A 25,951-nucleotide genomic window follows, 5' to 3' on the forward strand; every position below is an offset into this window, starting at 1 on the left:
GCCTCAACCGAGTTGTGTTTTTTTCCACAGATTATCATGTGCCACTTTTTATTAATTTGTTATTCAAAAGCCCCACATACTGCACTGATATTTTTTTCTAGTAACAATTTATTCAACAGTAATTTCTGTCCAAAATGAATACATTGTAAGATATCATGCTCTGTAATTAAGAATGTAAATTAATAATAGTAATGTAATTTTATTTCATTTGTATTCTAAAATGAACAAAAATGTAAAAAAAAATCAATTGAAAAACGAGTGTGTTTTTTTTCATTTTTTTAATAAGGGGGATATTCCAAAATTGAATGTCCCAGTTTACTTATAAGTTAAAACATTTCCCGTTACATTTGGGTTGAGTTTGCTGTAACAAAGGTATTGTTATGTTGAAGTGAGTACCACTGCTTGCATCCAAATGTGAAATTAATTCAAAGGAAATTGAAATAACATTAACGTTTGCAAGCAAAAAAAAATCTTAAACTCTTGACAAGATCATATAATAGTCAGTGAAGTATGCTAGACGAAATGCACTCTATGGTGACCTTTCAGTGGAGAAAAAGGATGATCGACCACTACCATTCAATACCAGCTGGGGGCAGCCATGATGAAAAGTTCAATACAAAACTTTACATTCTTGGTCAAAATGTGGAACCCCTTTTTTTATATTTAAGCATCACAAATAATGTGCTTTATTGCATAAGTTGAATTAAACCTTCTGTAAATGGAAACATTTACCTAAATAAGAGAAAGAAGCTTTTCAGATGTTCTTTTACCTGTAGAGTTTGTAGAGGGCGCAAGTGAGTAATTCACATACAGTTTAAGTAACACATTTATAAGTATTCTTAATGGGGGTGGGGGGCACATCTGCTTTTCCTTGTATATTGATGAGTAGTTAACTTCCACCACTGCTCATTTGAATCCTACTCTCAAAAGGTGTGGCTGTCAGCTTCCAGAAGTCCTCATCTCTTAAAAATGTAAATGCTTTGGATGTTTGAGCTTCGTGCAGACCGAGGAATCTGCAGAGTTTAAAATTAGAAGCATGTTTTCACATTTATTTGCTGAAGAGACTTTTTCTCTGCACTGTCTGCGCAATACATCTGACGTTAGGACGCATCAGCAGGAGCATCATGTTGGGACATTTTGATATCCTGGTCCAACATGCAACTTGTGCGTTGGACCAGTGTTTTGGAAAACTCAAAGCCTCAATTTCTGAGTGTAAGTGTCCAACAACTTAACTTTTGAAATTACTATTATGTGCATATTCATGTGTTCAATAGGACTGATTAGAGAAGATGAAGTAGTTACAGAAAATGTAACAACGGAATTTACCTTTTTGTGTGAAAAGGGCAGATTTGTAATCAAAGGAGAGTGATTTAATCCCTTAAAAAGTGTTCAGATGTAATCTTCCAAACAGACATCTGGGTCTATCTTTTAGTAGCCTACTGTTTACAAACATTAGCATAACTAAAGCAGTGGCTTAATCAAGCCCATCCTCCCCAGTCTCTAACCTCCACTGTCTTTCTGTTTGACCCCCACCATACTATCATTCTGCCTTTAACTGAACAGCATGATCCCCACAAAAGGCCATTTAAAGTAGGCTTATGTAAATTGTGTGTGTGTGTGTGTGTGTGTGTGTGTGTGTGTGTGTGTGTGTGTGTGTGTGTGTGTGTGTGTGTGTGTGTGTGTGTGTGTGTGTGTGTGTGTGTGTGTGTGTGTGTGTGTGTGTGTGTGTGTGTGTGTGTGTGTGTGTGTGTGTGTGTGTGTGTGTGTGTGTGTGTGAGTGAGCCAGTGAACACAAAAGGGTTGATTATTGCTGATGGCAGCTCAATGGCTTCTTGGATCACAGCAAACTATGTGGAAGTCAATATGAATGCCAATGTATTCACACATTTTGGTGAAATATAGCATGTTTTAAGGCGTTCATTTACTCTTAATAGTAAAGTAATAGTTCCATATTGGAACTCAACTCATGTATGCTAGGCAATATATTTATTTGCTTTCTTTTTACAAATTGACTTGTATACCTACCTATGTATGGCTTTAAATAATTGCATTGCTTAACGGTTATAAAATAAAGTAAAGAGGTTGTCTCAACGGAAAAACGACATAACAAATTTTGTTTGAAACAGCTAAACGTGCTGTCTTCATGGTCGCACTGTTTTCTTACTGTACTCCACCCAAGTGACCCAACCTCTATTCTTCGAGCCTGATCACGTGACGCGCTGGTCGTCCAATCGCGTTGCAGAATCACACGGCTCGTAATTTTGAACAGAGCAGGCAGAGCTGTGTATTATCAATGCTGCCATTCACACAATCCTGCAGCAAAACATCGGCTAAATCCTCCCCTGAGTAATGGATATCTTGACCTCTTGTCATATCGTTTAGAGGAAAAACGTTCTGTGTTTTTGAGATAAAAATGAATTCTCATGTTATCACCCCAGGACCGTACCGGGCCACCAAACTCGTAAGTTACCATTTGTTGATAAGTGCTTTAGCTTCCTAACGTTAGAGGTTGCTAACTGCTAATTCATGAGACACATTTCCGTCTACCGCAACGCTATAATGTTAGCTGGTTAATGTGACTTTACTCCTTATCGTAAATAACAGTTTGTTGGTTACCTTTTGTGTTTTCATATAGTTAATATCGTCTTTTGTGAGTTCCTTACCCTAGCATAATTTAAATTAATCCTGCTCACTTGTTAACTTGTCCAATACGTAGCTTTTTCTCAACGTCTTTTCTCCACATTATCAGGAATGCGTCAAGTATTCTTGTGTATCTGTTAATAATGTTTTAGGCCGACATAACATAACAGTTTCCGTTCAATTATTGACTAGAACATATTCAATATTGAGAAGGTTTAATCAGATGATTTGCATGAATAGTATTCTTAAATGTCAATTGTTACCAACTTTAAGCTAAATAGATACTGAGCAATACATCAGAATTATGCGAACTGTTGGAGGGTTTATTAGACAGTGTTCGATCAGATATATGTTAATTATACCCCTCCATTTAAAAACATTTTGATTGTGGACTTATTTTACAAATATATATTTTGTTTTCCTTTGAGGGAGGCTTTAAGTCATTAAAATATCAGAAGAAAGTGGAAAATGACTCTCGTAAATTCCAGGTTTGAAAACAAGGAGATGTCTTTAACTCTGACTGCAACTCAAACATATTCAACTCTCCCTATTGACAAGGTGCCAGAGGTGGGAAATAGTCTTAAATGGTACAAATTCAAACAAGTCAGCAACACGTGTAGTACAAAGCCAAACCTTACACCTAACTCTACAACCCTTTGACCTTTGACCCGCTTTGTCCCAGAAAACGACAGTTGTTCTCACAATAGACTGGTTATTTATACTACAAGTGTTTTTGGCTTTTAGAACCATGAGCCATAAATCTTTTTAGGACTTCTTGGTTGTCTGCATTGTTTTGTCTCGGATCAATGCTTTACCGATGCAACATTTTTTCTGTTTCTTTGAAAGAAATGTTTGCAAACCTTTATTCAAACTACACCAGTGCATCCCTTCTGTCCAGTCGTCCTCAGGTCAATGCATTCAAGAACGTCCCACAGGACACGGTCTTGAAATAAAAGAAGAAATGAACATAAGTTAATTTACTAAACTCCACCCTCTCTGTTTCAGTGGAATGAGGTGACTCGCTTGTTTCGATCTGGAATGCCCCTCAGGAAACATCGCCAGAACTTCCGGCACTACGCCTCCTGCTTCGCCGCCTCGGCCGCTGTGGAGTGGATGCACCAGCTGCTACGTAACAACAGCAATTTTGGCCCTGATGTCACCAGGCAGCAGACAGTGCAGCTCCTGAAGAAGTTCCTGAAGAACCACGTGATCGAAGACGTGAAGGGTCGTTGGGGCACAGAGGATCTGGAGGACAACAACACTCTGTACAGGTAGGGCAACTTTCTTTATAAACATACACAATCGATGTAGATTACACTCCCCCACACAAAATAATGCAATCGATGTCCTCTCTTTTCTCCCCAGATTCCCCACCACTTCCCCTCTGAAGCCAATTCCCTGTCCAGCTTCAGGCTCGGCTCCTGGTTCTGTTAAGAAAAGACCTTCATTCAGGGACAGGGAGGGTTTCTTCAAGTTTAGGGGTATCAAGAAGGAACATGAGAAGGAGACGCAGGTAAGCTAGACAGGGCAATGTTTCTATTTTATGTACAACTTTATCACAAGACCCAGGTTTGACGTACAGTACTTATTTGAAAAATAATCAGTTTTGTGATTCTCTGTTTGTGCCTTCCAGGAAAATGTCGATCCTGCCCTCCAAGCAGGAGGAGAAAATCAGCCAATAGGAGAGCAGCAGGTGCCGAGGCGAGAGCTGACAGTTGAGGATGAACAGGAGATCTGGAAAGACATTACCACGACACAGTATAAACCCCAAAGATATCACATTTCACAATCAACATCTTTTTGATACATCTAAACTAAGCCTTGAAATCAGAAAGTGAAGGAGATTTGTTGTGAGTGGCTGAAGCTTGTGTGTTGTGTTTCAGCCTGCAGAGGATTCTGGGCGTTGCATCTCTTGATGAGGTTGTAGACCAGCGTTATGTGAACCCACAGAACATCGTCCATAATATGACCAATGTCAACAAGCATGGAGTGGTCACTCTGGATGACAAAACAAGTAGGTTTATACATCTACAAAAAACAGTATGAAAAGTATAAAAAATCCTCATATGCTATAAGGATTCTCTTTTTGAATGAATACGATGATACAATATAGTCTTTTAACTTTGAAACAGCTTTTATCAAAAATCTGAGCATTGACACGTGAGATATTTTAGATGTTATTTCAAGGTTATACAACACACTAATGGTTCAATGTACTGCAACTAGCAACCAGTGTAACCCGTGTATCATCTCTCTAGATGACCTCCCACACTGGGTTCTGTCTGCCATGAAGAGCCTGGCCAACTGTGAGTAACCGCAAGCTGCTTTTACACCTCTGTGCTGCATGAACATTGCTAAGAGCTGATCATGGGGAAAACATAACAACCTAATGCGAGACAATACAAGTGAAACACTGCTTTTGCACTGTTTAATTTCAAGAGTTCCGGCTAGTTTGCATTCATAACAGGACATTCTTTCAGACTAGTGCAAAGATAACATCCGAAAATACACATTAAGATGTTAATCCTTCTTTGTTTATTCACGTCTATAGCTTTCTCTTAAATGCACACACATGACATTATGTTTCTTTTGCATATCTAAACAAAAATATATATGAGAACTTGTAATACAGAAAATAATTAGCTAATTTTCAATGTTTAATTGTACCATATTGCGTCATTAAACACATTATTTCTTTAACTTATTACTTATACTTAACAAAATCATTGCCTTGGATCAACTTTCAGGAAACTGAACCCTCTGAATGATTAAGAATCCAATAGAAAGTTACAAAATGAACCATGTACATAAGGCTTTGTTTTGGGACCTCTCAAATATCCTTCCATTTCATGGTAGATGCATTAACATGATTTTTATTTCCAGGGCCGAAGTACGACAGCGAACAGCCGTCCTATCCCGGCTTCGAGAGAGACGTCTTTAAAACGGTGTCGGATTACTTCTACAGCCTTCCGCAGCCAGTACTCACATATGAGCTGTATGAACTATTTATCAACGTCTTGGGTATGTACTCTGGACTCATTTCACATGTTATTTTTTCTAAAATATGAAACGGGAAGTATGCAGCATCTTGTTTCTCCGTCTAATTGACATGCCGTTTCCCTAACAGTGGACTGCTAACATGAGGATCTTGGTTGTTGTCACTTGTGTTTGTGAAGTCAGTGATATGAGCAGCTCTGTGTCTGTTATGTGTCGTGTCTGGTTCTGTATGTTACGTAAAGGTTTAAACTAACTTAACCCTGTTCCTCCCCTACTCTGTCTGCTTTCATTGACACTGCCTGCCCCGCTTGGCCCCCTCTTCTCTTTGCATCCGCTTTCAGTGTTTTGCGGGTACGTCGCAGCGCCCAACACGATAAACCAGCGTGGGAAACGCAAGAAGCTCGACCTCCCCTCGGCCCCGCCTCCAGCCAAGACTTCCTTCCGCTCCACAGAGTGTCTCCTCCTGTCACTGCTCAGACAGGGGGGGTGTGACGAGACGGAGTCCCCGATGACAGAGGTGCTCGGTGGGAAGATTCAGTCGCGGCTGGCGGCGCTGAAAGGAGGCGAGGGTCAGTTAAGAGGCAGCTGCACCAGTCTGAGTACAGTTTCTTTTTCGAGGCCTCGAACCAGGAGTTGCTCACTCGAGACTATCCTAGATGACTCTGCCCCTCTCACCAGGCAACAGCTGTTTCTGTCCAATGAAAGCCTGGCCTCCTGCACCCATAGCAACATGAGCCAGGATGACAAGATGGCAAACACAAGTCACACAGACTTTACCTCTGTTTCCAAATCAACCCCTTTGACTGCAGGTGCCAGAATCAGAAATAGACTGTCAATTGCACAGAGGTCACGCTTCCTGCGACCCCGCAGCTTGGGCAGCTGTTTAGACATCGTCATAGAAACCAAGGAGGAAGACGTCATGGAGTCCAAGTTGCAGGATCGCGCGACCAGCTGCCTCAACGTGAACACTCCCGCCGAACAGCATCACTCCTCCTCAGCCTCACGCCCTCCTTCGTTGTCCTCCTATCCATCCGCCTTTCCCTCCTATACTCTTTTCTCTACCTTTTCTTCACTTGCTTCGGCCAGAGAACAAGGGTCCCGTGCTCCTTCAGGACCCAGCGGGCCCAGACCTGCCTCCAGCACCTCTAATCTTCAGATGCTCTCCGCACCGGCTGTTGTCCGCCGCTGCCTCAGCTCTCTGGATGTGTCGAAGCTGCATCGCCCTGTTTCACTGTTCAAACCTTCTGTTTGTGTGCCCACCCAACCCCAAGCTGAGCACAGTAAGACCCTCTCACCTCTGTGTGTCTGCATGCCTATAGATGTCTAATCACACTAACTCAATCTAACATCTAACAACCGCCGGTACATTTAGAAATACTTGTGTTGAAAAGGTCTAGATGCAGAAAGTGTTTTATAAAATGTTTTCAAGCTTCCAGCAAACCTTGACAGAACAAAGCCCTGGATCAAGGTGCACCGAGCTCATGTGCAACCTGTTATGTTTGAGATTATGCAGCACACTAAATTGTGCTTGCTTATGGCATGCTTTGTTAGCGATGCTGCTTTGATTGTATGCAATGCATTTTGTCAGTCCTGCATTCATATTGCCTTAAACGACGACATGTTTAGACAGATCCACATAGAACAACGTGTGACAGGAAGACCATTGAGATACAAACTCGATGGAAGAATCGTGCTATTGTTTTCATTCATTAAAGATAATACAAACTGTAAAATCAAAGACTTTCTCACACTTAACACGTTTGTAATATCCAAATGATAACTATAATAAGAGTGGACTGACTGAAATGACCACGTCCAGGAAACATAATGCACATAATACAGTGCTGAATCAAAGCTATTAACAGGGGTGCACACGCTTTTAATAGCATATTACAATAAATATGTTCTTCTCACACCGTAGCTGTAGTTGATTTAATCCCATCATCCATTCATCCATCCATTTCTCTGATTTAGTGAACGAAGCAGTGATGGATGAATGTGGCCAAAGAGTGATTCTACTGCAGCTTGTTTCTGTACCGTTTGCACTACGGACTCTACATTATGATCAGTGTGTGACCGTGTGTGTATGTGTACAGGCGTTCTCCAGCCTCAGAGTGAGCGCGTGGCCATCGAGGCCCTGCAGCTCTGCACCCTCCTCCTCCCCCCATCCTCCCGCAGGAAGTTGCAGCTCCTCATGAGGATGATGTCACGCATCAGCCAGAACGTTGACATGCCCCGCCTCCACCCCGCTATCGGCACCCGCACACTGGTGAGACGACAACATGATGGCTCACAAGACCTACATTTGTTTCCCGCCTATAACACACTTCTTTTTGGGGGATGTCCCAAGAACCAATGATTTTAACCAAGTCATGTGGAACTAGGCATGAGGAGAGCTCTTTAGTGTTAGCTGTTAGCTCTGAGTTAGCACCCGAGTCACTGAGTAACATAATGGTGCATTCGTGTTATCGTGATCTGTTGAAATGTATTTTGTAAAAAGTATTTTTTGGGTATAAACTTAAATAAATACAGTTTCAAGAAAATGTTATCACAGCATTATAACTTTTATATTAGAGAGGAAATGTTGACTGCAAACGATATGAAATGAGTGCTTTTTGTTTTTATTGGACATTTAGAATTGTTGAAATTCACTGGTATTTGTATTGACTAGTACATGTATAGTACTGTTACATGCCTTCGTATTGTCTTATCTAGGGATCAGTTACATTTGATCTTGTTTCAACCATGTTGTTATGTTTGTCATTCCAGATGGTTCACACGTTTTCCGGCTGTGTCCTGGGCAGCGCTGAGGAGTGTGATTTGGACGAGCTGTTGGCTACCAGACTGGTGTCATTTCTAATGGACCATCAAGAAAGCATCCTCTCAGTCCCAGAGTACCTGCGTAGTGCTATCAGTGACCACATCCAGTACCTGCGTGCCGTACAGGTACACGCAGAAACTCTTACACTATATGTGTCCTGCAGTATTTTATGTAGGGCTTGCACCCTTCCCAAACCCCAATGCAAAAAACTGAAAAAAGAAAGCAAATCCATTTTTATTTGATTCTTATTTCGATTTTTAGCCTCATTTACGGCAAAATGTATTAATGATTGCATGCTCATCAATAACAATTCAGTGTATGTCATTTTCTTTCAGATCAAATTGACAGAATTACTTTGTCGAAAAGCGTTTTCATAAAAAGCGGATCAATAATTTGTTTAGGTAAGGGCCAGGATCAATAAATAGTTTAATACAGTGACTGTAATTTCCTCTTTCCTGACCCAGGTCCCGATGGATGGTGTTTCTAATGTCGAAGCCTCCGATGAGGTTTGCGCTCCGATGCCCATCTACGCCTTCTGCCGGCAGATCAGCGGCGCGGAGTTTGAACAGCAAAAGCTGGAATCTTCCCAGAAGGCCATGGAGGAGTTGCTAGAGATGCTGCTGACCAACCAAAACATGAGCGAGAAGGACAGACGCAAGAAACTGAAGCAGGTAACAAAAAGAGGTCCCATTGTATAACAAACACTCCTTATCAAGTCTACCTGCAACTGAGCTTTACTTCAAACATTTCCTTCAGTTTCAGAAGCAGTACCCAGACATCTACAGTCGCCGGTGCCCCTCCTCAGACAAGAAAAGTAAGAACAACACCAAACCGAAGATTAAACCTCCACTCCTCACCATCAAGAAGACCAAAGCTTTCAGCATCAGGAACTAACCGTACAGGTTGGCAGCATTATAGAAGCCACAGCCCTGTTCACTGCAATATAACCGCACTGATACTAAGAGATCTGGAGAATCCTCTTCTCTTTGCAGCCATTAACCGTTTCCGTATTACGTTGGACATACTTGGTTTGTAGTAATGTTAGAGTTAATGCAGGCTGGAAGACTTCTACAATAGTTAATGTGTTTATTTGCCTGTGTGTGTGATTGTATTGACAGCTGAGTAAAATGAAGGCGGATAGACAGAGGGTTGCTTCTTTGAGAATATAGGAGGGTTTTTGTTTTTGTTAAAATGTTCCCTTTTTTTGGTTATCTGCTTTCTATCCGCTCACCTGTCTTAGTGTGTGTGTGTGTGTGTGTGTGTGTGTGTGTGTGTGTGTGTGTGTGTGTGTGTGTGTGTGTGTGTGTGTGTGTGTGTGTGTGTGTGTGTGTGTGTGTGTGTGTGTGTGTGTGTGTGTGTGTGTGTGTGTGTGTGCGGACAAACTGCAGATTGCATTTTGGGAGATATAAATATGGAATTCTAAGGTCCCTGGTCCATATGGGAATAATTAGATTATAGATTTTTTAATTTATATAAATTATGACATTGGGAGCAGTGAAATGTCTTAACTGTTTTTATAGATATCACTAAAAATGTTATACCATAGAATCTCAAGTTTTATTTGAAATGTGTTTTTATTCTTTTTATGTTTTTCTCTTTCTTGTCCTTTTTGGCTCTTTCTCTTCGTTCTGCTTTTAAAGCGATGTAACGGTACCATTTAAGGTTGTTTCGTAGAGATCTTGGATAAAGGGATCTCCGGTTTTTCATTTACAACTCTAGTTAGATTAAACTTCTTTCACAGTTTAGATTTGTATTACTGACATGTGTGTTTCACCTTGATCCCTCCCTGCATAGTTTATTGGATAAAGACATGTTTTGCACTGGATTAAGGCGTTGCAAATAGCAAATCATGGAATAGCTGATGTATACATATTGAATGCATATTAGACTCCCTTACGAAGGTTCCACCAAATACAGTTTGGGTAAACTGTTGCTACTGCTTCTGTCAACAACCTTGTGAAGTGTTTTCTGAACTCCTACAGCATTTGATGTCAAAAGTGAAGTGGCTATTAGCTACTACTCTCTAAGGAGATAAACTGGTCATCTATTCATTGATGAATGAGAACTTGTGGTAAACAGAAGTGCTTATTAGAACCCTTATGTCAATTATCTGAGGATTTGTAACTCTACATTTCAAGCTATTCCTTTTTAATTTATGTTATATGAAGTATTAGTTCTACCATGATATGTTTGGTTTCCTTACCTCAGATCAAAGTGTGTGTGTGTAACCGTATATGCCTTCATCAGCAGTGTTTTATATTGTACACAGTTTTACCCTTTGTTTACTTTCTATTGTTTACTATGCAAACTCCTGGGAAATAAATGTTCAGCTGTTCTATTTTTATGCCATAGTCCTGTTTCTATTTGCCACCGTGTGTGAAAGCATGTGTTCGATGTAGGGCTGCAAAGTTAACCAACATGTTATAGAAATGTAGTGATGTGCAAAATCCTAATCGCAGTAAGCTCTATTTTTGTTTAAATAATAATGTGAAAAAAGATGTGAAAATATCAATTCTAAATAGAGGTTACTGGTGCTGAAGAGAAGTCTGGCCCAACAAACAGTAAAGATTAGATTTAAAAAATGACCTTCGTTCAGATCCTCTGAAAAAGCACACTCTTATCAAGTGATCAATGGTTCGTTCTCTTTATTTTATAAAGAAATCATTTCCAAATTTCAGTCATAACTGCAATAATTTCTTCCAAATCTTGCAGCCCTCGTACGATGTGACATAAATCCTGAAACATCAAGTATATTTGACCAGGCACTACACATGTGACTGGCTTTTGTTACTTCTACGTGTTCATTGTTTAGGTTTGAGAGTCATTGGCAGTTCAAACCGAAACCAGGCAGGTTTAAGTAGATTCAGTTTAATCTAATTATCATGAACAAAGTCACAGCAGGCTGGTGGAGCACTAGGCCTAACATGCAAAGACCTCAACAAAATACTACCTTTCACAGCGGCTGAATTCAAGATCCTTGTCAGGATTCAAATACTGTGCCCTGTGTGAAATTGTGCAGATTATTTGGAGTAAACAAGTCATGATTTCTGGAAAATGACATTTAATGTTGATCTTGAACATAGTGCGAATGTGTTAAGGATTCATCCTCTGGGGACCATGAATGTCTGTACAAAGGTTAATGGCAAGCCAACCAGTAGTTATTGTACTTGTTTAGCTGTCACACACACTAGATGATCAATTGCTGCTCCTTTTAACTTCCTATTAATGCAACCAAACATTTAAGTTACCCTTTAGTCTTCCATTCAACTTTCATTTATCAACATGACAGAGAACCAAAGAAACAAACAGGGTTAATCATTCACTCTCTGCCAGAGAAAACTGTTGCTCTTTCTCCCCCCTCAGAGCGAGCCAATTAAAATAGTTTGAGGGGTTTGTCCAGGCGGTCTGGAACTTATTAGACAGGATTCCTTCTACTTCCACAAACAATACCAGCACACTCTGCCTTTAAAAGCTGACTTTATTGGTTGGACTCTCATCATCGGCCTGTTTGTCAGTGTTTGTGCCCCCAGGTTGAGAAATACTTTGTTTCAAGGCCAAAAGAACATTCTGCATGGAGCCGATGGCCATGCGCCTGAAAGGAGCTGAGACAAAGCTGGCTTGTTTTGCTCCGGGTAAGACCAGAGGAGGAAGAGGGTAAAAAAAAGGAGGAGCAAAAGGCATGAAAGGAAACATGAAGGAGAGGAAGATGCAGAGGAAAAGAGGAGGGATTGGGGGAGGCAAGGTAGAATAGAAAAAGGGAGGAGGGGACCTTGTTTCCATCTCTCACCACAGGAAATGTGTGAGTGGTTTAAATGCAAGTCAGTCTGGTTTTGCAGGATACTTCTGAGTAACTGGTGAGGAACATTCAGCAGCATGGCCAGCCGGTGAGTGGAACTTTCTGTGTTTTTGTCCAATGTGTGAAGATTTAGCCTGAAAGACAAAACTTTTAGAAATACCTTTCATGGTCTAAATATATTGGTTCTTGGAAATGCAATAAGAGAAACCAGATTGTCAGTGACTCTTGTTGTTTTCCCTGAAACATATTTGATGGTGAGTCTACTCTGTCAAATGTTCCATTGAAAAGGTTGTTGCTGCAGCAGTGAGACACTTTCATTTGTTGCAGTCCAAACTGTAGTGTTTTTCGGGGGTAGATTTTTATGTCTGATGTCCAAACAGTGTAAGATTTTCCTTGCAGCTAAAGTCCTTTAATATTAAATGTATGGATTCAAGGAACATTGTAGAGATATGCAGTTGTATTCCGTTTACGCTAAACTAGACAAGAACGGGGGGGAAAACCATTTATTTTACAATTGCCTTTTACATTGTTCTGAATTTACATCAGGAGAAATATAAAGAACACCAACAAAAATAGCAGGGAATTTTCTAAACATAATATGGCCAGTATTTTTGACATAAAATATCGACGTGAGAGAAACATTATCCATCTTTTATGAGATTATAGCATCAAGCAACTGTGATGTAAACACAGAGTATGCCTCCTCTCCTTCCACCAGAGCCTGCCCTCGTCAAGAGCAAAACCCACTGTTTCCAAACACTGTTTGCTTTGCCTGTTTATCACCCCTGTGGTGTAAATCCCTTAACAGAGATGTTTAGCATTTCACACATAGCTAATTAAAATAGTAAAACAAAAGAAAAGAGAAAAACCAAACAAAGGAACCTGTAAATTGGGCAGCACAGAAACAAGGTATCAACAGTTGGCAGGACAATCTCACCACAATATGCATTTCATTATAAGCTTATAACACCACCAGAGTTAATGATATAACATTTCTGCATCTAAATGTGTAATACGACTAGATTTATATGCTATACATTTAGTTTTTTCACTAATTTACTTTTACTAGTAATTTTTTTTCAAATCAATATCTTTGTTTTCCTCTCCAGAGTGGAGCATCCTGCTGCAGGCTACAAGAAGATCTTTGAGACGGTGGAGGAGCTGAACGAACCTATTCCTGCAGAGATAAAGGGTAAGGAAGAGAGTGGGTTACCCACTTTTCTTTGGCATTTCTGCCTTAAGAGAAAGTCTAGAAAGAAAGACTCCAAGACATGTTCCAGAATAGCTTCCAAAAGCCTGATTGATTTATATTTAAGGAATAGTTATAGTTATTTATCATATTTAATTTTTATCTTGGATTGTATCCTTAATTTTATTAATCTGTGTGAATCTGTGCTGTCCTGTTTTTCAATCTTACCCTGTTGCTGTTAAACTGAATGTCCCCAGGGGGATTAATAAAGGTCCATCTTATCTTAGTTCAACCTTTTGGCACATTTTGATTAAATGGTCTGTCCTATTCTGTGTTGTCCAAATCATATTCTAAGAAATATGACAAAAAACTATTTAAAAAAAACAATTTAAAAAAAGTTCACAACTGTACCTTTACCTTTATATCTTGCTTGTTCAATCTGTACGAAAACACAATTGTGTTCATTTATTTGTAAGGGTATTTATGTACTGGATTCACGTGTCAATTGTGTCTGTGTGTCTGTGTGTGTGTGTCTGTTCACAGGTGTCATACCGTCATGGCTGGGCGGCAGTCTTCTCCGGATGGGTCCAGGTCTTTTTGAGGTGGGAGATGAGCCTTTCCACCATCTGTTTGATGGACAGGCTATGATTCACAAGTTTGACCTGAAGGACGGTCAGGTGACCTACTACAGGAAGTAAGAACACTTCTCATTACCTTTCCAAATCAGGGGAAAAAGCACATCTTTTAACATACTTGTTTGTTCACCAATACGTTCTTTCTCTACATAAAAGAAATATATAAATCTGAAATCCCAACCTGAAGAAAGCTCTCTGTTGCTACATTTGGGTTATAGCCATCTGATTAAAGGCTTTCTAACTTTTTGCCAGACCTTTTTTTTTAATTGTTTTGTTCCTGAGAGAAAAACCCTTTCAATGTACTTGTTTGTACTTCCCAGCACTCTGGACCTTTATTTTATAGATCTAAATCCAGATGCAGATCTTTTATGGCATCTGATTTCTCTTCATGCAGTTTTGTGCAGCCAAATAAAAAAGCTGACAGTAAATTCCTCCAAACAGGAATGTTGCAAGGGAGGAGACAACAACAATACTCAGCTGCAGACCACAAGCCTTCATCCAACTCCAATAGTGTTGTCTACCTAGCAGAATCAGTAATGTGCTTTGTGAAATTCCAAAACTACATTGACAGTTTGATTAATAGACCAGAAATGTCTCGTGAGGTATGATATGTGCATGATATGTGTTTCTCTTCTCAGGTTCATCAAGACAGATGCGTATGTTCGTGCCATGACAGAGAACAGAATAGTCATCACTGAGTTTGGCACAGCAGCCTACCCAGACCCCTGCAAAAACATCTTCTCCAGGTAACCCCGAAACCACATACTGTAGGTGCTCTGCCTAATGTATGAAGCCAAGTGTGTTAAAGGAACACAGGTGACCTTTTGGGTGATATGCTCACTTGCTGCATTGATTGAGAGTTAGATTTATTTTTATTAGTCATATTATTGAACATGTTAGAAACAAAACAAACAATAATAATAATAATAATAATTATTATTATAACAAAGAGAAACGAATAAAAAGAAAATGTTCAAGGTATAAAATAATAGATAAATAATAGTTTCAGTTTAGATAAAGTTGCACAGTATTTCAGCTCATCAGATGATGATGTTAACTACTTTGTCAACAGCTAGTTGTCTTAACATTTGATGGTACATTCTTGTTAGTAAAATTGTTTATGAACATTTCACATTTCTTCCATGTTTAACCCATAGTACCTTAAATGTTCTCAATGAATTCGTCTTTTTTTTAGCCCAAATTCTAGCTCCTATAATGTTAATATGTGGTTGTATTCTAAGTTTATCAAGATATTAAACTGAGCATTTTGTTTTTTTGATCTGTTGGTTGGACAACAAAGCAGTTTAAAAATGACAAACTGGTGTCATGGTAGTAGTAATGCTAATTTATTTGTACTAATTCCTGATCTTTTATGGCCCAACAAAAAATCGATATACTGTATTATGATAAAACATCCAATGGCTCAAAAATACTGTTTTAATATTTTAACAAAATATTGCCTTGTTTCTGTTTAGATTCTTCACTTATTTCAGAGGCATTGAGGTGACTGATAACTGCATGGTGAACATCTATCCAGTCGGTGAAGACTTCTACGCCGTCACGGAGACAAATTTCATCACTAAGGTTGATCCTGATTCGCTGGAGACTTTGAAGAGGGTGAGAGCTGATTGGTTTACATCTTGCTGAATCAGAAACAGATAACATTAAAGAAACAACACTACTAGTACCAAGTCTTACTTCAGTAAATCTTTTCAATTTAAATGTTTTGGTGCTACAGGATTTTTATTTTATAATTTATTTGTATAATGCTTTATAAAATGACTCTTCAATTATGTCCTGTCTTGTGTACATATTTGTATTAGGTTGACTTATGTAAGTACCTCTCAGTGAATGGGTTGACGGCCCATCCCCATATTGAAGCAGATGGTACAGTCTATAACATCGGCAACTGCTTTGGAAAGAACTTGAGTCTGGCTTATAACATCGTCAAGATCCCACCTGCTCAGAAAGGTGACTTTTGTACCACATTGAAACTGTCATCCGATTGATTGTGAGTGATTTTAAATGGACTTTCTTCTTTATGAGCTGGAGTAAAATTGTAGTTCATCATATGCACCCACTCACTACAGAATGATAACATCACCCACTGCAATTGTGTGTTTTCAGATGGGTCGGATCCCCTGGAGAAATCACAGGTTGTTGTTCAACTACCCAGCAGTGAGAGGTTAAAACCCTCCTACGTACACAGGTACCGACTTAATTCATCAAGATCAATACACAATACATCATATTCATCATAATCTGAGCTTTGCATCTGTACTTGTTTTGCACTAACCAAACACATTAACTCAGTTTTGTTTCTATGAACCCTGTGGAAGTTGAAAACTGCTGCTTATGGATTTGTTTTGTCTATCTCTCTGTAGCTTTGGTATGACAGACAACCACTTTGTGTTTGTGGAGCAGCCGGTAAAAATCAACCTGCTCAAGTTCCTGTCGGCTTGGAGCGTCAGAGGGGCCACATACATGGACTGCTTTGAATCCAACGAAAGCATGGGGGTAAGCAAGGGGCGGCGCAAGAGGGTGGTGGTAAGAAGCTTGTGAACCATGAATGGATTACAGACTCAGGGGCCTTTGGATGAGACCGTCAGCATGAAGTGTTAACATTTGTTGGTGGTCAAACACAACCACAAAGAGGAGCAAATAAGAGACGGATGAGAACAAAAAACAGCTACTGGGAGATGCAGAACAACTACAAAGTGACCCAAAATTATAAGACTGAAAAGAAGAGCAAAATGACAGAAAAGGCAAAAAACAAACTATACGCAATGCAAAATGACCAAATACAGACACAAACTAGCACAAAGGGAAATCAAACTACCACAAAAATCCAAAACGAACACAAATTGTAGCAAAATGACCATAAAGATACACATAACTACCACAAAAAGTTGCTAAACCACCACGAAAAGGCACAAAATGATACGAAAACACCACAAGGACATGCAGCTGTGCAGCTGATTTGTTTCTCTTTCAGTCTTGGTGTCTCTACGCAGTAGGAGTGATGGAGCAACTGTTACATGTCTGTGTTCAGGAACCCATTGTCTTATAATCATTCAAGGGATGTTGTATATTTTGACTTTTGGAGGTAGGAAGGGAAGTGTGTATGGGACTGTGCATGTGCATCTTTGTTCATACAGTATGTTGACGTATGTGTCTCTTCATGTATTTGTGTGCTGTAGACATGGTTTCACTTGGCCACTAAGGACCCAGCTGAATATTTGAGCAGCCACAAGTTCAGAACATCAGCTTTCAACATCTTTCACCATATCAACGCCTACGAGGATGAGGGCTTCATTGTGGTTGACCTCTGCACGTGGAAAGGGTGAGTGTGAGCGAGCGTGTCTGTATAAATGTATACCAAACGTATAATTAATTGTGTCATAATGAAATATCTCTGTGTTTTTTTCAGTCATGACTTTGTGTACGACTACCTGTACCTGGCCAACATAAAGCAGGAGTGGGAGGAAGTGAAGAAAGCTGCGATGAGAGCTCCTCAGCCTGAGGTCCGGCGATATGTACTGCCACTGGATATACACAAGGTGAGTAATGGTAATGTTAATGAACTTGAATTTGTGTGGAGGTGTTCTTTTAAAAGTAGTCTTAACTGGTCATACATTTCATAAAATGTACAAACTATTAAATGGACTGATCAGTTTTTTGGACAATGCTTGATTGGTGTTTAAAATCTTTTATCAAAGCTAATAAATTATTTTGAACTCACTTCATGAAAATATAATCGTAATTTCCTACAGTAAATGCAAACATTTTGAATGTATTAATGTCCTAAACATAGAATAAAAATAAAATTGTTAAATAGCTCCATATGAGAGACAAATATTTAATCTGAAGTATAGTTGTGTTGCTTCGTACCAATTTAACTGATAATAGTACAGATAAAGAGAAAAATGTACACTATACACACATTTCAACCAAACAGAATAATGATAAGGTGAACAGAAGACATTACAAAAATTGAAAGCCTGAGGTTAGCACAGCTAGCTAGGTTAGCAGTCAGCTAAACATATAAAAAAGTAATTCTCCTAAATCAAAAACCACAAAACAGCTGTAACAATAACACTTACAGCCCTTACAGATATTGCTCCAAATTGGCATTTAAGGAGTAGATAACAAGATGCCTGGTAATATAGGCCTACCCGGACAAAGGTCTGACAAAAATAGTGGATATCGTTGTCAGTCAGCTGTTGCTACTAGCAACAGCATGTTCAACTGAAACTAACTGCTGAGCTAGCTTTGTTAGCAACTTTTTCTGGATAAGTGTTTTACCCAGTTAGACTTTTCACATAAAGCACACAGTTCTCACACTATAATGTATAAAATACCCCCTCAGAGTAGACTGTTTGTGTGTATGTGTGTACATCCATTTGTGTTTGCTTTCATGTGTGTTCAGGAGCAGCAGGGAAAGAATCTGGTGTCTCTTCCCTACACCACAGCAACTGCTGTTCTTAACAGCGATGGCACCATTTGGCTCGAGCCTGAAGTCCTCTTCTCTGGACCAAGACAGGGTAACACATACAGACAAACTAAGCATTTCACACCAGTAAAAGGGTTTTAAATGTATCTTCAGAGATCATTCTTGCTCTTAAAATCATGACAAAACAAAATTGAGATCCAACTAACTTTTTTCAGATGCTGCTAACCACCTTCTTTTTGTCATTTTCTCAGCCTTTGAGTTTCCCCAGATAAACTACTCTCTCTGTAGTGGGAAGAAATATTCATTTGCGTACGGTCTGGGACTCAACCACTTTATCCCTGACAGGGTAAGGAATGCTTTCATAATTCACAGAATGAATTTTGATGATGATAATGATTTTTGTTGATCAAAATTTCGGGTGTTTATTGTTGTCTTGCTGTAGATAGTCAAGCTGAATGTACAGACCAAAGAGACCTTGGTGTGGCAGGAGGAGGACTGTTACCCATCCGAGCCGCTGTTTGTACCAACACCTGGAGCCACAGAGGAAGACGATGGTACAACACACACATAATTATACTGACAAGTAATCTGAAGGAAACAAAAGTTGTTCTCTTAAAATCAATTATTTTGATATCTCTACCAGTGAACCCTTTCATATCTAAAAAATCTGCCTGATCAAAAATGTAACTTATACTGTATTCAAACCTCATCCCTAGATTTATTTAATCCTGACCAAGGACCATGTCTGAAATTGTAAACTCAAATGTTTTACCATGTGTTCCAGGTGTGCTGCTGAGCATTGTGGTGAAGCCGGGTGCAGAGAGACCGGGCTTCCTGCTGGTGCTGGATGCAGTGAAACTCACAGAGCTGGCACGGGCCGAGGTCAACATCATCATACCCGTGACCCTCCACGGCCTGTACAAACCGTGACTCCAACATTCGACCTATAAAAGCCAAGACACGTCCTTATGTACAGCACAATGCCTTCACTTTCCTGCCAGCACACTACATTTGTAACTATACATGGATCCACAAAGTAGCTTTTTTTTGCATTGGATTAAAACATAATTTCTGTAACCATGCCATTGGGACCTGATAAAACAAATTACATTTACGATGTTGTTAAATAGAATGGAATTAATGTTTTTTCCACCCTTTGGTGCAAACTGGCTCATAATTGAACTGTATCTTTTAGCTGGTGGAGTGACTGTGTACAGAGAGTTTACTTCAAAAATAATTACTGCATGTTGTGTATGAGTTATGTAAAGCAGGTGTCATGTACTGTGATGGCCACACAGGGTAAACCAACTACACTGCATCCTCATCTTCAGTAGTTTTGCTCCAGTGCAGCTACAATAAAACATGCCAATTAACACCACACATTTGCTCTAAATGTTACCATGTCCATTGGGGGAGGTTACTTCATGGTTCAGCAAAGGGTGTGGCCGGACGCTGAGGACTCATACATACTGCAAGGAGCCAATTGGGACAGATTGGGACAAACCACCTGCTTCCATGTCAAAGGGGGGATTTGGGTTTTACCCAGTTTATCCCTTGGGTTCAACTTGGTTTGGCCAAGCCACTATATAGGTTCCTTGGTTTTTTATTGTAGGAGGTCCGTTTTGTTGAGTTAACATCTGTTATGTTTCTTTGAGGTATTTTCTGTTGACCTCTTTTATAGGCCTTGCTATTATATGATGTTTTGTGGATTTTTGGGTAAATAAAAACCCTAGTTTATTTAAACCACTCCTGTGTCCTGTTGTCTTACTGCTTGGTACCTGACATGTACAAACACAATATTTAAAACATTTATTTAAAAAGCTGGTTGCATAATTTGCTTCTTTATAGTATACACATAAAAACACAATACAACTTTTTTTTATTTCATAGAGCAGATTTATATCATTTAGAGAGGTAACTTCTGGGATAAGATAGATTGATAGAAAGATGGATCTACTTTAGTCATCCCAAATTGGGAAATATTTTGTTACAGTAACAATAATGTGTTCAGACATTAAAATTAAAAGGTGGACAAAAAGTATTAAAATAATAAAATAAAATCAATAAACAGCGGGTATACATATCTACAGTATAATGGACATGAACCACACATAGGCTACTACTCAATATATAATGTTCAAGTTAAGTTAGACTGTTCTATAAAATACTATACTACAGCAACAGTAATATAGACTTACGTATACTTGTGATAATACATTTGCATAGAAGAATATATATTTTCTGTATATCCTACTAAATTATCCAGAAAAAAACGTAGTAAGGACATGCGTAATGAGTAATACAGCTCCTGTGTAACTGTTGTTACAATTGTTGTGTTTACAGGTTCTTGTGCTGCCCCCAAGTGGCTAAATCAATGAATGCATGTTAAAGGAGATCATCTCTTGCTAATTTTAAAAGTTTCTACCAGCTCTATAAAAAGGGTTTGGCTCATTGGGGTGGGCAATGAAATTATTTTTGTATCCACTGTTATGGAAGCAAACAAGAAACAGAAGTATTTGAATTTTATCAGACACCGAATTTATAGCATTGAAAATAATTACTTTGAAAATCATGTATCTGAATGTTTTTTGCTCCGAATTTACCTATGTGAAATAAAAATGTTGAAATTCAGATCCCAAAAATTCAAGTGAAAAAAATTCGACGTCAAATATTTCGGTGTTTAAAATTCGATGTAAAAAAATTCGGTGTATAAAAATTCGACGTCAAAAATTGCGATGCAGCATCATCCGGGCTACTCAGACAGGATAAGCAATCGAGCCCGAATGCAATCAACCCGACTTCTGGGGGACAGTGCTGTGAAGCTCAATTGCTGCAAACTGTAGGCGATGGATGCATATGGGAGCAATTCTCGTAGACCCTATGTTAAAATGTCCAACTTAACATCAGAAAATGAACATGTTTCTAGCCTGGATCCACAAAAACATATTCTGTATATAGTTAGATTCCCCCTTCATGACAACAGGGCTGCTTCTCCTGGCTCCTCTGTCTCACTGCTAGCTCCGTTAGCTCCATTGGCTCCGTGATGCTACAGCGGCTCAGCTCATGAGGAGAACACTACTTGAACTCGGCCGTGTTTGTTGTGTTGGCTCCTGGTGGACTATTCGTCATGCAAATATAGGATTTATCTGCGGTTAAAATAGACCGACCGTGAATGCAGTTTCTTGGGTAAGTCAACCCTGCATAAGTACATAAAGTACTTATGTTATGTTACTGGTGTTTTTATTAAGCTAACGTTAATGAATGTTTAGAGTTGGGTTAGCATTTGAGCAATCGTAGCTCCATCTGTGCTAACGATGCTATGCGTAGCATCCAAGAGTGTATAACATTAAGTGGGATGCTACTGTATACCAAAAGGCTTCTGTGCGAGGTTGCTAAAATAAGGTCATCCTTGTACGTTAGATAGTTAGGTTACTGTATGCATTGTTAAGGTTCGTTTAAATTCGCTATGCTCTACTATAGCATACAATAGACTAGCTAACGTCAACGTATTGTTAAATCAACCTCACAATGAAATGTGTGTATCTTTAAAATATGAGCGTCACATTTCAAGATGGTCCAGAAATAACGCTCCCTTAGATATTGTAATATGGTTTGTTGAACTGGAGTTATTTATTGCAGCTAACCGCCTATCCGACGAACGACACAAACATTGTTGTTTTTAATATTATTATTACCAATGCCTCTCTTAATTGTATTATCATCACACTTGAGAAACAGCCTCATCGTGGCTGTAGAACGGAACATGTAACTTAATGCCTGCATTTAAGGATGATGAATAGCGTAGTCAATGCTTTAGTGACAAGGAAATTATTTGTTTAAATATTAGATATGACGTTATGTGTGACTTCAGTGAAAATTAAGCTTATCCATTGCATTTGTTCAATAGGTTTGTGTCTTACCCTTACGTGTGTGATGCATATGAATATGGCATATGAAAACAAATTAATTTGACTGACTCATGAAAAACTCATCCAAAGTAACAGTAAAATAAAAAGGACCTACACAATAATACTCAATCAAACTGATACAGTATAAGGACTGTGATATCCAGCAATTTCTTAAATATAACAATAAGATTATGACCTGTTTTTAAAAGAAGATAAAAAGTAGTTTTCATGTAAAGAAGTCTGTAACCCACGCATGTAACTTTACATCTGTTTGTTCAAAGTGATCCAGACAGGCTGGACCAGAGGAGGAGAGACAGATCTGGACTCCTAACAGCAGAGAACTTCAGCACGGATTCCAAGGTACACCTTTTTCATACTTTACAAAGAATGCATAAAGTAATGACTCTAATACACTGATATACATGCCATTAAACATGACTAAATACTAGACCACCTGCACATCAGTGATGTTGAGTGTACTTTCTTAGCAAAAGGTTACATTTTACCAAGCAACATCACTTTTTTGTGTATTGTATTTAAGGCAAATATTATTGAACATAGTGAGAACTGCGACCCTTTGTCTTTCAGTGAGACAACCGGACAGAGCAAGCTTCTACAGTTGCACTAAGTTTTGATAACAGTTAAATATTATTTTAATAATACATTCATTTCAATGTTGATGAATTTAGAACGGTTTATTCATAATCTGATTATTTTTGTAGTACACTGTTGAATTTAAAAAAACACATTCAAATAAAAAAATCATTATATTTATAGCCCCTGAACAAACAAACACACCTCTTTCTTAAATAACACACTTGCTCTGCAATAATATGTTTTTTGATATTTCTGTTAGGAAAGGACACGCCTGAGAGACAGGACTGCTTCACCATGTTCTCTTTCTCCGAGGGTCCAGAAGAACATCCAAGAGGGAAAGGAAAAGCTGATGTGATGAGATTTAAGAGCAGTACAGGACATTCACTAAGAGACACTTAGGCCCTTTCTCATTTCACTAATTGCCCTCCTCGAGACTTAGTCCCGCGCACAGGAGATGCGAGCGGAGGAGCCAAGGAGGGAACCGAGGAGAGAGGAGGGGAAGCAGCAGGCGGTTAGAGAAATGAGAACTTCTCTCCTCTGAGCGGTCATCTTAAAGAGACATCCATTAATGATGACAGGAGGCACAGCAGCCCTCTGTCTGACGGACAGATGTGTTCATGACGACTTATTTATTTACTTTGATTCATTCACAGTGCGATATAATGAGACAATAACAGGCTACAGATGCGGACACGCACACACACATAGCCTATGTATATATTTATATAAATATATACAATTTCAGAATCAAACAGAGCACTCTCATAATAACGTAACACTATCAGAGACTGGATATACCCAAATAAATGGTGCCAATCTTCAGTCAGATGTGAATGTGTAACTTAACATTTTCAGTAAGAATAACGGACAAAAGGAGTGCAAATACAATTTATTGAAATGTGAGCTAAAGGTTATCAAGCATGAACCATCACAATTTTTTTTTAAATAAAAATGAAATAATATACATAAGTTACACTAAATGTTAATCTGTTAATTGATTAAGTAAACACATTTTGTCAAATAAAGTGACAGGCTAGGCCTGTGCAGGTGGTAACAGCTATGCCCAGCATGGGCTAAGTTCTGTAGGTGCAGCTGGTGCAGGTCCTCCTCCCTCAGGCCTGGGGCCTGTACTACGAAGCTGGTTCAACCTAACCTGGATATGTTTGAGTTAGCCGGTTGGCCTAATCCAAAACATACGCGCTCTCGCTAAACGGTACTACGACGCGGGTTATCAAGTGGATCGCTCAAGCCAGCCGTGTCCTATCTAGTTAGGTGCGCGTTCACATGAAAGGGGTGGTATCTGGAGCATTCGACCAATCACAAACATGGAGAAGCATACTGACAGCGCAGCGTCATACTTCCTGAATGAAAAGTCAACTATAATATTAGACATATGAAGAAGTTAAACTTTAAACATCCATGACTTAAACACTTTATCCAGGATAAAAGCCACATAGCTGCACCTGCAAGGTGAATACAGCTGGTAACAGAACAAGTGTTTGAATGTGTACATTAACAGGTTTATGATATCACTGCCCCGTCTAAGACACGATCTGACTTTCATTACATTTGTCTCGAGTGTTTCGTCAACTTATGTGTTGCTTAAAATAATACTTCTGCATACAGTATGTGACACTGAGTGTTGCACGGCCAGATACGGCTCAGCTGACTCAGATAAGGAAATATGATACATTATGAAGTGATATGGTCTCAAGGTCCTAGGTGCCTCAAGGGGCGGTAACCCTCGAACCTCCTGGTGGACACCGGTGGTCAGGGAAGCCGTCCGACTGAAGAAGGAGGCCTTCAGGGATTTGTTATCCCGGGGGACTCCCGAAGCAGTTGCAAGGTACCGACAGGCCCGAAGGGCAGCAGCCTCATCCGTGGCCGAGGCAAAGCAGCGGGTGTGGGAGAAGTTTGGAGAAGACATGGAGAAGGACTTTCGGGCGGCACCAAAGTTGTTCTGGAAAACTGTCCGACACCTCAGGAGGGGGAAGCAGGGAACCATCCAAGCTGTGTACAGTAAGGATGGGACGTTGTTGACCTCAACTGATGGAGTGTTGGGGCGTTGGAAGGAACACTTTGAGGAACTCCTGAACCCGACAACTCCGCCCTCTATGTTAGAGGCAGAGCTGGAGTATGACGGGGGATCAACACCAATCTCCCGGGGGGAGGTGACTGAGGTCGTCAAACAACTCCACAGTGGCAAAGCCCCGGGGGTGGATGAGATCCGCCCGGAAATGCTGAAGGCTCTGGGTGTTGAGGGACTGTCATGGTTGACACGTCTCATCAACGTTGCGTGGAAGTCGGAAACAGTACCGAAGGAGTGGCAGACCGGGGTGGTGGTTCCCCTTTTTAAAAAGGGGGATCAGAGGGTGTGTGCCAATTACAGAGGCATCACACTACTCAGCCTCCCCGGGAAAGTTTACTCCAAGGTACTCGAAAGGAGGGTCAGGCCAATTGTCGAACCTCAGATTGAGGAGGAACAATGCGGATTCCGTCCTGGTCGTGGAACGACGGATCAGCTTTTTACTCTCGCAAGGATCCTGGAGGGGGCCTGGGAGTACGCTTATCCGGTCTACATGTGTTTTGTAGACTTGGAGAAGGCGTATGACCGGGTTCCCAGGGAGTTACTGTGGGAGGTGCTGCGGGAGTATGGGGTGAGGGGGTCTCTACTCAGGGCCATCCAATCTCTGTACTCCCAAAGCGAGAGCTGTGTCCGGGTCCTCGACAGTAAGTCGGACCCATTTCCGGTGAGGGTTGGCCTCTGCCAGGGCTGCGCTTTGTCACCAATCCTGTTTGTAATATACATGGATCGGATTTCGAGGCGTAGTCGTGGGGGGGGGGTCTGCAGTTCGGTGGACTAAGGATTGCACCACTGCTTTTTGCAGATGATGTGGTTCTAATGGCTTCATCGG

The 25,951-nt window shown here is 40.0% G+C and overlaps 2 protein-coding genes and 2 long non-coding RNA genes across 5 annotated transcripts; 3 read left to right on the top strand and 1 right to left on the bottom strand.

Moving 5' to 3' along the window:
• Positions 1-2,308: 2,308 nt before the first annotated feature.
• On the top strand, positions 2,309-10,802 carry depdc1a (DEP domain containing 1a). 2 transcript variants are annotated; one of them, XM_034081689.2, is made up of 12 exons: positions 2,309-2,461; positions 3,646-3,911; positions 4,006-4,153; positions 4,274-4,398; positions 4,524-4,654; positions 4,899-4,946; positions 5,524-5,661; positions 5,979-6,917; positions 7,734-7,906; positions 8,407-8,583; positions 8,923-9,129; positions 9,215-10,802. In XM_034081689.2, exons 1-12 carry the CDS (start codon positions 2,414-2,416, stop codon positions 9,350-9,352), a joined length of 2,538 nt encoding a protein of 845 aa, XP_033937580.1. In that variant the 5' UTR covers positions 2,309-2,413; the 3' UTR covers positions 9,353-10,802. The 2 variants fall into 2 exon arrangements, with proteins under 2 accessions (XP_033937580.1, XP_071059097.1); XM_071202996.1 differs by lacking the exon at positions 5,979-6,917.
• Positions 10,803-11,991: 1,189 nt separating this feature from the next.
• On the top strand, positions 11,992-20,278 carry LOC117445814 (retinal Mueller cells isomerohydrolase-like). Its single transcript, XM_034081690.2, has 14 exons — positions 11,992-12,342; positions 13,364-13,446; positions 13,987-14,137; positions 14,717-14,824; positions 15,554-15,695; positions 15,902-16,049; positions 16,206-16,287; positions 16,463-16,595; positions 17,279-17,421; positions 17,509-17,638; positions 18,508-18,622; positions 18,783-18,877; positions 18,974-19,085; positions 19,316-20,278. Exons 1-14 carry the CDS (start codon positions 12,332-12,334, stop codon positions 19,459-19,461), a joined length of 1,599 nt encoding a protein of 532 aa, XP_033937581.1. The 5' UTR covers positions 11,992-12,331; the 3' UTR covers positions 19,462-20,278.
• LOC117445815 (uncharacterized) lies at positions 14,086-18,251 on the bottom strand. The gene is made up of 3 exons (XR_004552046.2): positions 18,182-18,251; positions 17,537-17,623; positions 14,086-14,128 (listed from the first exon to the last, which is right to left on the bottom strand). It is a non-coding gene; the product is annotated as an uncharacterized lncRNA (long non-coding RNA).
• A 1,048-nt stretch (positions 20,279-21,326) lies between the features above and the next one.
• On the top strand, positions 21,327-25,373 carry LOC139433772 (uncharacterized). The gene is made up of 3 exons (XR_011643165.1): positions 21,327-21,717; positions 22,721-22,799; positions 23,296-25,373. It is a non-coding gene; the product is annotated as an uncharacterized lncRNA (long non-coding RNA).
• The last annotated feature ends 578 nt before the right edge of the window (positions 25,374-25,951 follow it).

The sequence above is a fragment of the Pseudochaenichthys georgianus genome, chromosome 4 (assembly GCF_902827115.2).
Source record: "Pseudochaenichthys georgianus chromosome 4, fPseGeo1.2, whole genome shotgun sequence".
In the NCBI taxonomy this organism is placed as follows: Eukaryota; Metazoa; Chordata; class Actinopteri; order Perciformes; family Channichthyidae; genus Pseudochaenichthys; species Pseudochaenichthys georgianus.